The sequence below is a fragment of the Acinonyx jubatus genome, chromosome A3 (genome assembly GCF_027475565.1).
Source record: "Acinonyx jubatus isolate Ajub_Pintada_27869175 chromosome A3, VMU_Ajub_asm_v1.0, whole genome shotgun sequence".
Taxonomy (NCBI): domain Eukaryota; kingdom Metazoa; phylum Chordata; class Mammalia; order Carnivora; family Felidae; genus Acinonyx; species Acinonyx jubatus.
In genome coordinates this window covers 2,558,766-2,575,624 of record NC_069388.1, presented here as the reverse complement: position 1 = coordinate 2,575,624, position 16,859 = coordinate 2,558,766, and the positions used below count along the sequence as shown (strand labels likewise).

Below are 16,859 nucleotides of genomic sequence, written 5' to 3'. Positions count from 1 at the left end.
CCGCCCTCCTCCCCTCCCCCGACCCGGGCTCGGACGCCCCGCCGTGGGGGGCGGGGGCCCGGGGAGGAGGCGCCGGGCGCGGGCGCGGCGCGGGGGGCGCGGCGCCTTTAAGGCCCGCGTCAGGCCGAGCGAGCGCAGGGGCCGGGCTCGGGGCGGGGCCTCGGCGGGGCGGCCGCGCGGCTTCACCTGCAGTTCGGAGCGCGCGGAACAGAGGCGCGGGCGGCTGCGAGGCCGGCGGACGCACCGGCCCGAGGGAGCGCGCCGCCGGCCGACTTGGCCTGGCTCCCGGAGCCGGGCGGCGATCGCGGCGGCGCGGCCGGGCTGGAGGCGCGGGGCCCGATCGAGCGGCGGCGGCGGCGGCCATCGGAGCTGCGCGATCGGGGCGGCGGCGGCAGCGGCGGCGGCGGCGGCCGGGAGCGGGCTCCGGGCGCCGGGCGGGCGCCGGGGCGCGGCGCGGCGGGAAGATGACCGCGGGCTCCGGCGTGCTCCTCGTGCTGCTCTCGCTCTCCGGCGCGCTCCGGGTAAGTTGCCGCCTGGCGTCCCGGCCGCTCGGAAGCCCCGGGCACCGCGGGGCCGCCCCCGGAGCCGGCGGGGCGCGCACTCGCCCGGAGGGGCTCTCCCGGGCGCCCCCGCCGCGCGCACCGCTGCATCCAGAGGCTCCCGCGCTCCGCGAAGCCGCCCGCGGTCGGCAGGAGCGGGGAGCCGCCGGGGCAGAGGCGAGCCGTGGTGCGGAGCGCGGTGCGGTGCGGGTGGGTGGAGGGCCCAGAGAGCTCTGCCCGAAGCGGGACCCGCCAAGCATCCCTCGGCCGCCCCAGGTCCGCGGCCGCCGCTCGGAGCTCGGCTCTCCCGCGCCTGGGCAGGCTGCCCGCTGGCGGAGCCGGCGCGCCCTCCATCGCCCGGGAGCCGCGCGCCTCCGGAGTTGGCGAGCCCAGCCCGGGCCGGGACTGCGGGCGGGGGAGCCGGCGGCAGCAGGCGAAGAACCAGGGTGCTGGGGACACCCGGTCTCGCCGCCCCGTGCCGGGGCCGGGGTCTCGCGGCGCGGCGCCTCCTCCGTGCTGGGCTTCCGGGTGCTGACCCAGACCGCGGCTGCGGGTGGGCGGCGGATGTGGACCGCGGGGCACCTTCGCCGCGGAGTCCCCCAGGCGCGGCTGGAGCCGGTGTCCGGCGGGGCCCTCGCCGCTCGGAGCGGGGCCGGGAAGTCAGGCGGGCGCGGGGTGAGCGTGCCCGGGAGCGCGGTCCGGGCGCCCGCCTCCTTCCCTCCGAGTCCGCGAGCTCGGCCCCCAGACCGGCTGTGCGCGGCGGGTGCAGGCCCCGGGGCGGCGTGCGGGGCTGCGCCGGGTAGCGCCCCTGGGGAGGCGGCGGGGCCGCGGGAGTTGCAGGAACCCCCTCTCGTGGCCGATCGGCCTCGCTGCTCCTCCGGGCAGCGCGGTTGCAGCCTCCGAAATAAACAAGTGCGGCGCCCCCAGGCCCGCTCGGAGGCTGCGGGGCGCTCCGGCTGCGCTCGCCACTCGCCCGGGCGGGGCGAAACTTTCCCGGGCGAGTTCGCCCCCGGGGTTCCGGTCCTCTGTGGAGCTCGGTTCCCGAGGAGCGGAGCCGCGGCTTGGAGCTTTCCCAAGGAACGAGCCCGCGCCCCTCGCTCTCCCCTTGGCGCTTTGTGGGGAGGGCGTCCGCGTCCGGGCCGGCGGCGCGGTGCCGGGGCCCGGCGGGCGGGCGGCGGCGGCGGCGCGCGGGACTGGAGCGGGCGCCGCGGCGGGAGGCGCGTTCCGCTCGGCGGCCCCGCGAAGCCACGACCGCGGGCTGCGCCCCTGCTGCCGGCGAGCGCTGGCCGGGGGAGAGGGGCCGCTGCGCTCCGACGTCTCGGCCCAGCGTCCTGCCGCGCGCGCCGTGTCTTCGACGGTTCCCCTCCGCTCGAGGCTGTCCTGTAGCTGCTGCCCCCCCGCAGCCTGGCCGGGGGGCTCTCCGCCCGTCCCCCAGCCCCTCTCGCTGGGCAAGACCCGAGGACACCCACCCTTTCAGGTCAGTCAGGGCAGCTGTCTCGCCCGTTTGGGCCAGAGATGGGGGCTCCACGGGCGGACAAGTGTCCAGCCCAGTGGAGGTGCCAGGGCTGGAGGGTGGAGCCGCGTCGTCGGGAGCCTCCCTCCTTGCCCAGCGCTGAGCCGCCTCTGGGAGGACCTCCTCTCTTGCTCTGCCGCCGCCTCCCTCCCTGGGGACCCACAGAGAAGACAGAAGCCCAGCTCTGGGGCCCCGAGGGGCGGTGGCCGAGAGGGCCTCGGCTGGCTGCACCTCCCTCCTCTCTGTGGCTTCCTCGGCTGTCTTCGGACACTCCTCAGACGTTGCTTTCTGCGGGGATAGAGAGGTCCTCCGAGGCCCGCAGCCCTGCCATCCGCTGGCCCTCCTCCCCGCCTGCACCCCCGTGCCCAGGCCGAGCCAGCAGTTACCCCCTCACCCGCGCTGGGCTCCCGCCGCTTCCGCGCGGGAAGCAGAGGACCCTCCCCTTGACTCGAGGTCAGAAGGTCACGTGCCGCGTCCTTCACGTGACGTCCATCCCATGGCGCAGGGCATCTCTTCCCGTCACCTGGGCACGAGGAGGGTGAGCCCAGGACAAGAAGGTGCCCCGGAGAGAGACCACAGTCACAGGACACGTCACAAGTGTTCTGTTTCATCGTTGTTGTTAATCTCCCACTGCGCCGGTTTATAAACCGCGCTCGATGGGGGTGGGGGGGGGTGTGTGTCGAGGAAAAAGCGGTTTATACCGACTTTATACGGGGTTGGGTGCTGGGCGGTTCCGGGCTTCCGTGGGGTCTGGGACGGAATCCCCCCAGGAGGGTGCTGTTGGACCAGGTGAGTCCCTGAGAGCACGGAAGCAGGGGAGCTTGGGGGGAAGGCTGTGGCTCAGGTGGTTCTGTCATAGCCAGAGGCCAGACCCTGCCTGCGGCAGCCACTGAGAAACAAGGGGTTGGATTAAATTTCTGCCAACTTTGCATTTGTCCCGACCTCTTTTCTTTCTGTTCTCAGGCCCATAATGGGGATCTTACAGCCCGGGAGACCTGCAAGGCTGGATTCTCCGAAGAAGACTACACAGCACTAATCTCGGAGAATATTCTGGAAGGAGAGAAGCTTCTCAAAGGTAGGGGGGCGTGGGGGGTGGGAAGAAATCGCACACTGTGTTCTGGACTGGGGAGACCTTTCCGTGGAAAAGGCGGGTCGGGGCTGTCTTTGAGGCAGGCTGTCTTCCAAATGATGGTTGTGAGGTCAATGAGGTGTCCCTCCGTGGACCTCAAAGGCATTTTGCATCCCAGGTGAATGATTCAGAATGCCTGTCATTTTTGAGTGAGGTGAATCATTTCCTGGGCAACAAATTGGAATTCGGATGTAACGTCACCCAAATAATGTGCAGAGAGAGAGACTTTTTTGCTAAGTATTTTTATGTATGAAATTCTGGATTCTTAAATTATCCCTGCTTTGAAATGCATGATAAAGCAGACGATGTTGTTGGAAATGCGGTAAATAAACCCACAGACGTTCTGTTCACAAATGTGGTATTCATTTTCATTACTACCCCACTGATAACACGAAAACACACATGCAGGAGGGAACTACCAATTAGCTTTATCGTAATTGTAGGATTATATCCACGTTTGTGATGGGAACGTCAGAGGCAGCTTCAAAAGTCAAGAGACAGGAGATCATTCTGTATGTTGATCCGTTTCCCTTTCGAGACAAACTAATTAAACTTCCCATGTGTACGGGAGGGGAGATCAATCAGGCCTTCCTTGTGAGGTTTCCAAGTCCTACCGCGAACACCGTGGCTGAGCGCCTTCCCAGAAGCAGCAGCTTTTAGCCGGTTTCGGAGTGACGGAGGGAGCAAACTTTGGATAAGGCTTCAGAGCTAAATTTCAGCACTCACGACTAAATAATCCTCATAGCGCTGACTTTCTCCCCAGCTTTGGATTTCAGGGAATCTCAGATTCTCAAGAGCTGACAGCAGCTCCTTAGGGGGGCGGTGGTGGGGGTTTTTCGGATTCTCTTCCTCGGGGACAGAGCTCGGTCACTTATCTTGTTCGTTCTTGGTTACGTGAACGGGATTTTTATTTGGGGCTGAGTGCAGCTTCCCTCACCTGTTTGTTGTCATCTGCGTTGACCTGCTAAGGGCATCATCTGTGGAGCCTTTCCATGGATTACCCACCCTCCCTCCCCCCAAAAATCCGCGGCAGTTGCCCGGAAGCAGAATGGGCGTGTTGCATGAGTAGGCATATGTGGTGAGAGCCTTAGGAGATGCTCTGTGAATGTGCTGTGCGTGTCATTTCAGAATTCGAGAGGGTAGACCCTCTTTCAGGATGGATTGGTCTCCCGAGCATCCCTGTGTGCCCTCAGGGAAGGCCTGGAACATTCTTCTACTCCCAGTGCATTGTCCTGTTGCACACAACAGGGACGCTGTGGTGCCCCCGTGTGCTGATCTGGAAGCTGGCTTCTTGTGCCTCTCTGGGCAAGGAGCCACACCTGATGGGATCTTGGAGTTTCACTTTGACCCAGGAATTTCAGAAAGAAGGCCTCTGTTTTAGTAATAAGTACTACCTACCGCAGAAGAGTGGCAGAATCTCAGACCTCTTATGATGAAACGTGGGATTTCTAACAGGCGTCTGGTCTCCCCCCTGGTGGAGAGCTGGCCCCTCTGCTCTTGGCCCACGTGGTGGGGAAGTCACAATCGCTGGCTGAATGTTGGCCTGGCCCGTGAGCCCAGATGGTTTTTACCCAGCGTGGGGCGAAGAGCCCACCATGGTAGGCGAACTGGGACCAGCAGACAGGCTTTGAGGATGCGGGACTCATTTTCTGGGCCCTTACTTGTACCTGAGATGTGGCCCAGCGCAGCCCAGGTTGAGGGGAGCTGTGTCCCAGTCACTGGGGCCTGCTCCTCCCCTCCTCTGGGGTAGGCTGGAGCCCCCCTGCTTCTCCTGCACCTGCCTCCCTCCCCCTCCACCAGGCCGTTCTCAGGGACAGAGAGATGTTTTCTATCTCAGAAATAATTGTTGCAGATACGGAAGCAAAAGCCAACGCTGACATACATTCAAACCAGGACAGATAAAAATGTCTCTGTGTACAAACTTTGCAAGTGACAAGACTGCAGTGAAGATGTGTGGGTCCAAGATAAGATAATGGCACAACACTTCTGTTATTCTGGTAGGAATCAGGTTAAGCTGATAATGACTCCTTATAATTGAGTTACTCCAACGGAGAGAGCTTAACCTTCATTTGATGAGCAAAGCTTCACGGCGTCCCCATTTTATTGTAAGTACGCCGTAAGCCATTAACGACTGCTCGGTGGCTCCTTCTCTGCCTGAGTCAGCTTACCAGTAGCCCCGAACCTCCAGATTCCAGAAGGAGCGATTTGTTACATGGTAATTAACTTATTTATGATAAGTGGATGGAAGAAATGTCGTGGCATTTTGTTTTATGTCTAAATGAAAAGCATTTCCGTTCTAAAAATTTGATGCTAATTAGGCTTAAAATAGTTTTCCCCAATAGGATAGCAAATACTATGGTACTGTGGACCTTTGGACCAGCGGAACGTGCTGTGGGACGAGTGCCCCGCTGGTTCCTAGGTCCCTAGATCTCCTCCGAGTTCTGTCTCCTGTGTCTGCTTTTTCCGGCAAGCACGTGCATGTGGTCACATGGGCTCTTAGCTGAGGTTTTGTTTTCAAGGTAGTTCACTACGGCCGCCATCACCGGTGCATGGTAATACCCACAGTAGGTTGGTTAAGCGGTTTCTCCCTGGGCCCAGATGGAACGTTCTGGGAGCCCTGGTTGAGCGGGGGCTGGTTGCCAAGCCGGTGTCTTTTTCTCTGCTTTGTTAATAATTAACGGTCAGCCCTGCTGAGGAGGCCGCAGCTGATGCGGTGACCTGCATTGCTCTGTTGTGGCGGGCAGAGTTCTGGAAAACCCAGAGCGGCTCCGCCCGAGGATGGGAGGGTGACAGGATGTGTGGCGGGGACCCACGACGCACGGGTCCTGTCTCCTCCGGGTGCTGGAAAAGAGGCGGCATGTGAGTAGAAACGTTCGGAGGGGTCTGGTGGGCCTTACCTAGGGGAAGCGGGCTCAAGTGACACGGAAAAGAGGAGCCTGCTTCGATGACGAGCCGTTGTGTTCCCCTCCTGCGTGAGCGTGGGGCCGTCGTGTGCACCCTGGGCCACACCCTGCTCCCTCATCGGAGGACTTCCGTTCTCTGCTCAGTCATCTCTCTTACGTAAACCGGAAATTTCATGAGGACCGCAGCCTGTCACTCCAGTTTACTATTTTAGATCATTTCAGGATGTTCAGAAGGAGGAGAGAGATGGTCGAGGGCTGGGGCGGCGGCTTATCAGCGGCGTCATCACTTGCTTGGTTTAACCCTGCCGTCTCTACTTTGTCAGTTCGGTTTATTGCCTCATCGTTGTAAACTGGCTGCTGCGGCTCCGGGCATCGCACGTGAGTTTGGAGCAGGATGAAGCGAGGAGGGGGTAGCACCATCCGCATCCCTTCCCTGTACCGGGAAAGCAAGCACTTTGTCAGGTGGCTCGCTGTTCTGGTCGGCCGGAGCTTGGTCACCCGCCGCTCCCAGCCGTGAGGGGTGGGGACGCTGGGAAGGAGAGGGCTGTGTCGCCGTATCTGGGTTAGCGCTGTTACGATCCCCCACCTGGTAGAGCCGTGTCCTCGGAGCGAGTGGGATTCTGTTTTCGGAAGGAGGAAGGGAGGGGTGGACGCAGGGAGACAAGCAGCGACATCCGCTGCCGGCGCCCTACCTGCCGCGTCGTGGGATGAGCGACTCCTTTGCGTACCGGGCGGGAGAGGGCGGGACGGTCCCAGACCGTCCAAGTGCAGGCGTTTGCGGTCAGCAAGCGAGCATTTGCCACGATGTGATCGGCGCGGCCACGAGTACCCTTCTCTGGACGAGGACGTGGAAAGTAGCCGCCCTGTCCCCTCCGTGTGGACAGGTCGCTCCTGCCGGGGCAGAAGGCAGCCCCAGGCGCGCGCGAGAAGGTAAGCGAGCCCTCCCGCCTACCCAGCCCCCGGCTTCGTGCCCGGCCTGCGTGCGGGCCGCGTGCGGGCTTTCGTCTCGGATGAAGAAGTTAACGAAGGAGCCCGAGAGCGCCGACACCCTGGCGCGTCTAGGGCGCCCTGGTTAAGTCGCGGGGGAGCGGGAGCTGCCGTGAGCGAGCGGGTAAATGGCGCTGGTGACCCCCGGCCACGTGTGCTTCAAAGCGGCAGGAGCGGCTGCCCGGCCAGCACCGCCTGGCCCTCTTCCTCGGCGACGCCCCTTCTGTACCCACCCGCCTGGCGTACGCGGAGTCCTGCTTAAGATGCTCACACGGCAGGTGGACGCCCTCACACCAAGGTGGCGGTTCAAGCCGTGGGGCCTCATTAGGGTATGCTGCTAGATGACGCTTCTGGGAAGGGGGTTTTTTTTGTGTGGCTCTGTTCGCTTTTCTTCCTGGTAAAGAGGAACAGATTCGGCTGGCCACGCCTTCTGCCTTTTGCTTTTTACCTCCTTCTCCTGCCTGGAAGACGGATGCGACGTCTGAGGCAGAGCAACCATCCTGTGACTGTGAGGACGGCAGAGCGGGAACTGGATCCTAGGTGGCGTCCTTGAAGGGCATCCAGATAACCCGTGGGCTCGTTGTCCCCCAAGAGATGAGAAGAATGAGGCTAACACACCGCAGTTGAGTTTCTTGCCGTACGTGACCGAACGCAGTTCCTGATTTAGGGAAACAGTGCACCCTAGCTAGTGCCTGTCCTTGTCTCTGGAAGCTTGGAGTACATTTCATCCTCTGACTTGTGCCCAGGTTTGGGGGTCCTTCTGCTCAGTTTTTGTTCCTTGGGCCCTGATTTCCATCTCTCTTTAGTGGCCTGGCTAGTACCCACGCCTAGCCGAGAGCATGCCGTGGGCACTCAGTAAGTATTTGCTGGGCAGATGAAATGAACGGGCACCACGTTCAAGTCTGTGGCCAGGATGTGGATGAGTCCTTACGTGTCTGCCCCTCCCATCGTGGAGTGCAGAGTCTCCGTGGGCTCTCTTAGTCGTCCTCATCCAGGAGAGCGGGCATTGGGACTTCGTCTCTGTCCGCAATATCGACTGGCTCTGGGGAACCTTGGTCTCCACTAGGTGGAGGTGAGTGGGCGCAGAGCAGGACCGCGTCCCGACGGTGAGCTCCGCCCCCGTGGGCGCGGCCCTCGTGGCCCGACTGGGTGCTGCGCACCGGGTCCCTGAGGCAGTGTGTCGGGAGTTCCCGTCTTCTGACTTCTGCCCCGTGTGTATAATCACCCGTCACCAAATCAAAACCCTCAGTGCTGAGAGCTCACACGCCAGTTAGACGTGAGGATGATGCACTCGTGGAAGCTGTGGCTTAAAGGTGAAGGTTTTAGGGGCGCCTGGGTGGCTCAGTCGGTTGAGCGTCCGACTTCGGCTCAGGTCACGATCTCGCAGTCTATGAGTTCGAGCCCCGCGTCGGGCTCTGTGCTGACAGCTCAGAGCCTGGAGCCTGTTTCCGATTCTGTGTCTCCCTCTTTCTCTGCCCTTCCCCTGTTCATGCTCTGTCTCTCTCTGTCTCAAAAATAAACAAACATTAAAAAAATTAAAAAAAAAAAAAGAAAAGGTGAAGGTTTTGCGGTTCAGAACCGCGTATTCTAGCGGCCTCTCAAGATGAGGAAACGGGAGGCCTTGTGTGATTGTCCCGTAACAACACAGAGTTCGGGCCACGCTGCCTGCTGGCCTCCGCGGACACCGCCCTTGTGATCCTCGCGAAAGCTCTGCCCATGAGTAGCACTGGTCCCGTTTCGTGGATCAGAAGCCAAAGACCCAAGTCAGGAGCTTGGCTAGAAAGCGCTGATCTGCTGTGCCTTCCCTGTCTGTCCAGACCCACACTTGTAGCTCACTTACATCTCTCACGTACCGTGCACAAAGATGGTTCTGGAGCGCTAAGGTCACGTGCACATAGGATAGCCCAGATGTTCCGGGCACCGTCAGAAAATTAGTAATTATCAAGCATTCAAACGTGCTAATTGTTTCCCGTTTTGGACGTTTGCAACAAACAGAAGCCCAGTGTATCAGGAGGTGCTGGACGGGCGTCACTGATGTGTGAGGGCTCATCTGAAGTGGGTCCAAACTCTGTGGACACCTTGGGTTTGCAGAACCGGCCCCAGGATCAGCAGAGCCAGGATTCCGTGAGGCCAACGGGAGTCTTCAATTCTGGGCACGTAGCAGACGGCCCAGGGCATGTGCTCAGGGGGCTCTGAGCCCTGCCAGCGCTGGGGGAGGCCGGGAGAGACCCCCCAGGTGAGGCCTGCAGCCTGGAAGCTGGACATGGGTGACCCGGGCACTGGGGACAGTGAGGAGGCCTACGATTGTGGACCGCCAGGGGGGCCACAGACCATGGCTTGAAGGAGGTTTCTGGCACTTTCTCCTGGCCGGATGTGTGTGCCTTCTATCTGCCGTGGTCCTTTCTACCCTGGGTCTGGGGTCCCAGGTGTTTGCAGGGGCCTCCCATTTTAGGTTTCCAGGTCTATCCCCTCCCCTCCCCTCCCTTCCCCCGCCATCCCATCCCCTTCCCGTCTCTCTCCCTCACCTCCCCCTCGCCTCTTCTCTTCTCTCCCCCTTTCCCTCCCCTCTCTCCTTTTCCCTCTCTCCCCCTCCCCTCCTCCCTCCCCCTCCCCCTCCCCCCTCTCCTCCTCTTCCCCCACCTTTCTTTGCAGCATACTGAAGTAGATGCCAGAACTAATCATGACTTGAGAACTTGAGAACAAGTGAACAAGCAAGCATTCGTCTTTCCAGAGAATGTCCTGATTATTCTGACTTTCTGAAGGAACAGTCTTTACTTAAAATGGATTTCACCATAAAAAAAAGAAAAAAATACCTTAATGTGAGTTTCTTTGCGTCGAGAGTCCAAAGTTCTCCCGCGTGTGTTCTTGTGAAACCTCAGGGCGCTTGCCTCTGAGTTTTCCTCCTCAGAGGGGGGCCTGGCCTGTTGCAAGCGGGGGTGGTGCAATCCTTTCCTTTTGTCAGAAGGCTCAGAATTTGGGTGACTTTTTGCCCGCGCTCTAGGCTGCCCTCTCCTGGTGGCCTCTGGCACTGTTTCCGGTTGGCTCCCTGACTTCCATTCTTACAGGAAAGAAGACAAAACAAAGCAAACCTAGTTGATTATCCTCAACCCGGTGTCCTCGCCACGTGCTAACCTGCCCTCTCACTTAATGCCCTCGAGACACCTGCGGGCTCAGGGTGTTGGTAGGTCATGCCCCGGCCCACCAGCTTCTGTGCAGGGGTCTCTGTGACTTTCCATCCCCCGCACGACTTTTCCAGGGAGGAGTCCGCTTAGGTCGTGGACCGTGTTAGTTTAGTGTAGCCCAGTGATCCGCGTATTTGGTGGCTTAACGGACACAAATTTATCTTCTCGCTGTTCTGGACACCAGAACTCCCAACAGGGGCCGGTCCTCTGGGCTTCAGTCCGGTCTGCAGGGGGGCGGTTGGGCGGGGCTGATTCCTTCTGGAGGCTCTGACCTCACGGCCACCCTGGTACCTCTGCCCATACCTTCTCCTGTGCTCCCATCACCACCTCTGACCTGGCTGCCTCCCGCCTCCACTTAGGAGGACCCTTGTGACGGCTTTGGGCTCACCCGGAAAATGACCCGAGATCCATAATCATCCCCAGGTTGCTTCTGCGCAGACCCGCGTGCATGTGAGGTGACACTCCAGGCATCCCTGGGGCCTCCTGCAGGCGTTATAAAGGAGGGACACACGGTCGTTTCCTGCTCCCACGTGTATCCCCTCCTCATGTTCCTTCGTGCGGTTCCGAGGGGTCCTCAGCAGTTCACCACGGGGGAAGCGGGGGCCCAGGGTGACCGAGGAAACCCGGTACACGGCGGGGTGAAGAGGTCCGGCTCTTGGACGCCCCACACGGCCCTCATCCGGTCCTGCCTCTTGGCAGGGGCCCCCACCTGCCGTAGCTGTGTCTGTAGTTGGGACCCTGTTTGGCAGCTTCCTCGTGGGTCCTGAGATGTGATTTGCCACTCGAGGGTGTGAAGGGTAAGCAGAGGCTCCCAAGCCCAGAGCAGCTTCCGGTCTGGCTGCTGCCAACGTTGCCTTGTTTGGTTTCACTGTTTTCTCGCTGACAGTGTGTGGGGATTTGGGAAGGATTAAGGTAAGCCTTCAGCGACAGATAAACATCCACGGGCGGAAGAGTGCCAGTCCCCGCCTTGTCTCTAGGAGGACGGTCCTCCCGGAGGATGGGAGGGGACCAGACGGAGCCACAGGTGCGGAGGGAGGCGTTCCTGGCCTGGTCTGGATACAGTTCAGTTGAGTTCCAGCCCCGGGGTGGGGCGTGTGCAGACCTGTGTCTGCTGGGAAGGGAAGGATCCTTCTCTCTCTGTCTCCGAACCAGACGGAGAGAGGCTTTCCTTCTGGGTCTTCCCTCAGGACCGCGTGCGTGTGCCTGTGCACCTGACTCGGAAGAAAGTCGGGTTTTTGTCTTGCTTTGGTTTTTCCACCCAAGTGTGAGTTTGAACACTGTTGACACTGTTGACCTGCCTGGAAAGCTGAGGGGGGACCCCTTGTTTGCTGAACACGTGGCCCCGGGCTCCTGCTTATAGCAGGGCTCATAGAAGAGCGCAGGCTCAGAGTCAGGGGCATTCTTGGGAGGGGGGCTGAGCTGGGGTGCCCTCCCTTCCCTGGGCCTCAGTTTCCTTACCTGGAGAGCAGAGACCTAGCACGTCCACCTGTGGCTGAGGAACCACCTGCCTGGGGGGCACTTGTGAAACCTGGCAGGCCCCGGGTCCCCTCCCAGACCCTCCGGCCTGGGTTGAATGGTGGGGGCCCACAAGCTACATCTCCCTGGAACCTGTGGCTGATTTTGTTTGGAGAAAGGCTCTCGCAGGTATAATTAAGTAAGGATCTTGAGATGAGATTTTCCTGGATGATCTGGGGGGAGGGGGGCTATATCCAGTGACAGGCGTCCTTAGGAGACACAGGGGAGAAGCCACAGGAGGGGAGGCAGGAAGGGCCCTTCCCACACCTTGACTTTGGACTCCAGCTTCTAGAACTCCAAGAGAATAAATTTTTGTCACTTGAAGCCACCAAGTTGGTGATCATTTGTTACAGGTGCCCTGGGACACTGCCACACCCACTGCATCAGAAATCCTTGGGATGCGGCCTGGGCCTCTGCCTGTTTGATGTGTCTCATGGGGAAGCTGATGTTCATTAAAGCCTGAGGGCCTTGGGTCTAGAGGGTTCAGGACCCCAGGGGTCAGCATCCCTCGTGAGGAACCGTGTTCTCCCTGAGGGTGTGTGGGGGGGGTAGCCCGCATCGGAAGGCGTGCCTCGGGGGGTGGGGTGGTTGGAACAAAGCCGTGAGCATCCGTGTCTCCAGGACGGCAGATGAGGCCCCTCAGCTCGGTGACACAGCATTCCGTGTTCCAGAGCGTGACCAGAGGGTTCCATCGGAATTAAAATGTATGTGGGACATTGGCTCTCCTCCCGTTACCTTTCCTTGTTAGATGCCATCTTAACAAGGATGATAGCTCAGGTGATACTGCGTAGATGCGTCGTAAATATCGTGTTACTCTCCAGGTGTGCATTTGGGAATGGCGCATGTCTCCGCTCGCTCCCCCTGCTCTCGGGCAGGGAGGCGTGGGTACAAGGCGCCTCTCCTCCCCCCAGGGCTGCTTTGCCGAGCCGGTGCAAAAAGGCGTGACTTCCGTCTCCGAGTGTGAGTGTCTCGTTCCTCGTGTTCCGAGGGTGTTCCCGCCCGGCTGCTCGGCGCCTCCGAAAGCAGAGGGAGCCGGCTTGCCCTGGAGCAGCCGCTCGGCGGTTTGCAAGGGCCCAGCCCCTGTCGCCGTTGCTCCTTTGCAGCTGCGTTGGGGGCAGCCTCTGTGTCCTCGGGGATGGCCGCAGGGTACCCTGAGCGGTTGCCGGGGAGCCCCGGGTACCTCGCGGGTAGTCTGCTGCCGCAGGTCCCACAGCCCGGCCGTCCTGACTCCTCCAGGGTCTGGGTGGGCAGCCTGTTCCCGCCAGGGGAGGACGCAGGATGCCTGGGGTCCCCAAGTCGCGCCCCAGCTGGGCCCTGGGGCCGTGTTTGCCTCTGGTGGCCGGAGCTGCTGGGTAAGCCACTTGGTGGCTCGGTCCTGACGTTCAGGCTGCTTTGTACTCGGAGGGGACTTCCAGGAGAAAGACCCCCTTCTTCCTTTCTTTTTTATTTTTCAGCGAGGTACTGAGAGCGGGCGGGCCTGGGCTGGCCCGTCGGAGGGACGCCCGCGGGCGTTTGATTACTGAGCGCCATGAACAGGATGGGCCACGCGTGCAGCCCCCTTCGGCGAGCACCGGCACGCCACGGTGGGACGGTCGTTCTCGTGTGGTGACCGCGGCTCTTCTGAGCTGGGCTCTGTGCTGGGCGCCTCCCCGGGGCCAACAAACCGCGTGCATCTGCGCAACCGACCCCAAGAGGCAGGCGCGTCACCAGCCCCTCTTTACCAAGCAAGGGCTGCTGACGCATGACTCTTCGGGGTCCCGCGTCCACGCTCCCCCACTGGTGCCTGACGCCGTCCCCCTGCCCCGACCATCACCGCCATCCCGGATTTTCCAGGTGGGAGGGCCGGGACTGTTCGGCTTCAGGGTGTCCAGACCCAGTGCCCCGTCGCGGCTCTGTGACCCCAGGTGCATGTTGTGACCTGCGTGGCCTTCTGTCACACTGGCCGTGGGAGGAGACGAATGGGAGCCCTGGGCTCGCGGGGGAGTCTGGGTGGCCCTGCAGGCAGACGTACAACGAGCGGGAGGCAGACCTGGCCTGTTGAGGGCGCGGCTGAGCTGCCCCGGGTCACCGGGTTACGGTGCTACTGCCTCAGCCAGTGCAGCTGGCCCTGCTCAGCCCCGCGGTATCCCCCCCTGCCCTGCTTCTCTCCCTTCCCCAGGCTGGGGGTGGGGGGGTGCAGTCCACGTCCAGGCCCCAGCAGGAAGTGGACTCATTCCCGATGCGTGGGCGGGGGGGGGGGGCGCCTGGGGCCGCGGGCCCCTGTCTTCTCCAGGCGCCTCGGTCGGCGGCGGAGGACCTCGGACGTTCCCCTTGAGTGTCGAGCCCCGAGATGCGGGCAGCCGGCCTTCGAGGCGGGAGCTTTTCTGTGAGATGGCAGCTCCATCCGGTGGGCTTTTACGGTTTTGTGTGGGGAGTTCTTGACGTTCTCACGTGTGGCCAGAGACCTGTTGGCGGAGGGCGTGTGTTTCAGATGCAGTCGGTAAAGGCGTGGCTTCCTTCAAGCTCTGGAGAGCTCTGGGCTCCTGGAGAGGCAAGTGAGAATGTGAGTTATTCGCCGTGGTTGTTTAGGAACAGGGCTGTGGGGTGATCGGATCGTGTCAGGTCGCATTTGACGCTGGAGCAGGGACGCGCCCGCGGGGTCAGAGGCTAACTCGAGTGTGGCCGTGGTGCCAGTTCTCTCTCTGTAAAGCTGGACGCCTTTCCCTCTACCTGTCGTTCTTTCCCACCTTCCCTCAGTACGAAGGAGGGGTTAGATCACTTGTCTTAACTAGCTCTTAGTATCTTAAGATAAAAACCAGAATGCCAGCAAGGGCTGAAGGTGATAAAATTGCCATCAGACGTCTGTGAAATTACAGAACTTAATGTTTTCTTCAGAACAGGGAGGCTTTTCGATGAATTTTTTTTTCTTCCTTAAAGGAGCTGGACAGCTTCAGGATTGATCTGCAGAGAAGTGTGAGCTAGACTTCCACGTGGGGGAAAAAAAATAGTTACATGCTTGAAAGGTTAATGGCTGGTAAACGACAATTTTCTACAATCCTGGCTAATAAAAGTACCTTATAAGACATAAAATGTCACGCTGGCAGAATTACAGGGGCCTTTGAAATCCATTTAAAGTCTCGGATCCTTTGAAAATGGGGGTGGGGGGGGAGTGTAGTGGGAGCTTCAAGTGTTTTCCTTGGTGGTTGAGCGATGGAGAAGCCAGGTACAAGCTTCTCCAGAGAGGGGGAGTCTTTCTCCCGGGTATTTTTGGCTCAAACGTTGAACAAATGCCCCGGACTCCTAGTCCCAGAAACTGCAGGTGAATTTTTACTGCGGTAGTTCAGTCCTCGCTAAACCTGCCCTGTGTTTGTGGGTCGTTGAGCCGGCCCTGCTCTGGGGATTTGCATTGGAAAATGCTGTTAAGCGTGGTATTGCCTACGAGTCTCTGGGTTTTAAACACGGTGACAGTGGCAGCCTTTTGTGGCAGCCCCTAAAACTAGAATGGGCCTGTCTCCGCTTTTTAGGTAGGAATTCCAGGGCACGGAGACTCGGGAGCTTTCTAGAGCTCCACAGGGATAAATTGGGGGACTGGAAAACAAGGGCCTCCTCAGGTTAGTCTGCCCGCCTCCCCCGTCCTGCGTGCCTTCTTTGGACGCGAGTCTGAGCGTGCGGAGCAGGTGACCGAGCGGTTAGAGAAAACCCGTAGGGCCGGCCTGGGAAGGAAGCACTCCCGGTGTGTTACTGTCCCCGTGCCCTTCGGATCCTGCACCTTCTGTATCAAGTTGAGCCCCTTGACGAGGACACCCCTTCCTCCTAAGTGACAGAAGACCGTCCTTACGCCCAGCTGCGCTGAATCAGCATGATGGAGGGGCCAGCGGGCTGCCTTCCTAATTTCTTGGTGAGCAGGATTAAATTCCCCTTGGGGCTTGTACGGGGCCGCGGGCTTGGCTCTGGCGTCTCATAACAACGGGCTGCAGCAAAGAGGCTCACGTGCCCGCGTGTGGATTCTGAAAGTCTCCCCTGCTCACCCGATGTTGCATCAGTGCCTCTCACCTGTCCCCCTCGTCCGGTGCGTGAGGCCACGCGAACCTAAAATAGGGATGTGAGTTTCCGGCACCCTCGGCCTGGAGGTCGTTCGCTCCCCGCGCCCCCCAGGGGCCTGAGCGAAGGTGCCATGCGAGCTGGATGGCTCTGTCACGGTGTGAGGGGATCCTACTCGTGCCTCTCCCCAGTGGAAACATGACAGTAAAGGGGAGCTGGGGTCTCACACCAACAAGCCAGGGTTTGGGCCGAGGCAGGTGGGGACTGTGGGACCGGCCCTCCTGGGTTTCTTTGCGTGAGCTGACGGCCGGGGGCGGGCGGAAGACGGCAGCGGCCTGAGAGCACGGGGAGTTGGGAGCAGGACATCACACTTGTGTTTGGAATTGTGTCACGGGTGGCATCTCTCCTCCCTTTACGGAAGAGGCACCGAGAGGAGAGGCCTTTCTAAGCCAGGCCTCTGTCCTCTGGGAGCCCTGGAGCGGGTGCCCAGGACTGCCGGAGATAGGCCCCGTCGTCGGGCTCCAAAAGGAGGATTCTGGGAGGATGGCATCCTGTGACGTGCAGATGAAGTTCCCCAGTGGCTTTCTAAGGTTGCCGCTTCAAGGAGGCTCTAATTAATCACTTCCTGTGAGCACAGGGGAGCAGGGGCGACTCCCAAGATGAGGAGGACAGAAGTGTGCCCTCTGTGCAGGCAGAAAAGCTCATTGTTCCCTCACTCTGAAAGGTATTTTATCAGGAAGGCATCCCCTCCCCGCGGTTATCTAGGAATTGTTTTATTGCGTTTCTCCCTTATCAGTTTTGAAATAACATCATTTCCTTCTTGCTTAAATGCCACGCGGGTTAAAACTGCTGTTGTTGGAAATGGCGCCACGGATGGGTGTCTCGTTTATTGCCAGAGTTCTTGGTCGGTCTCAAGGAGGGCAGATGGGACGGGGAGGCCGCGTGTGGCTGCGGACACTTGTGTGTGTCTTTCTGAACGAGTCCCGGGTTCCGAGTGTTCAGCAGGCGCTTATCTATGTATTTCCGACCATATTGTGTGGTTAATCTCCACTTACCGTCTCCCAGTGGAAC

General features: G+C 60.3%; 1 protein-coding gene across 2 annotated transcripts in view; it reads left to right on the top strand.

Moving 5' to 3' along the window:
- The first annotated feature begins 227 nt into the window (after positions 1-227).
- The window catches only part of CDH4 (cadherin 4), a 532,985-nt gene continuing 516,353 nt past the window's right edge, over positions 228-16,859 (top strand). The window contains exons 1-2 of one of the 2 annotated variants that reach the window (XM_053199762.1): positions 228-521; positions 3,016-3,127. In XM_053199762.1, the coding sequence (XP_053055737.1) occupies positions 465-521; positions 3,016-3,127 (169 nt within the window). In that variant the 5' untranslated portion in view covers positions 228-464. The remainder of the gene's footprint in view (positions 522-3,015; positions 3,128-16,859) is intronic. The other variant, XM_053199763.1, reaches the window with a different exon arrangement.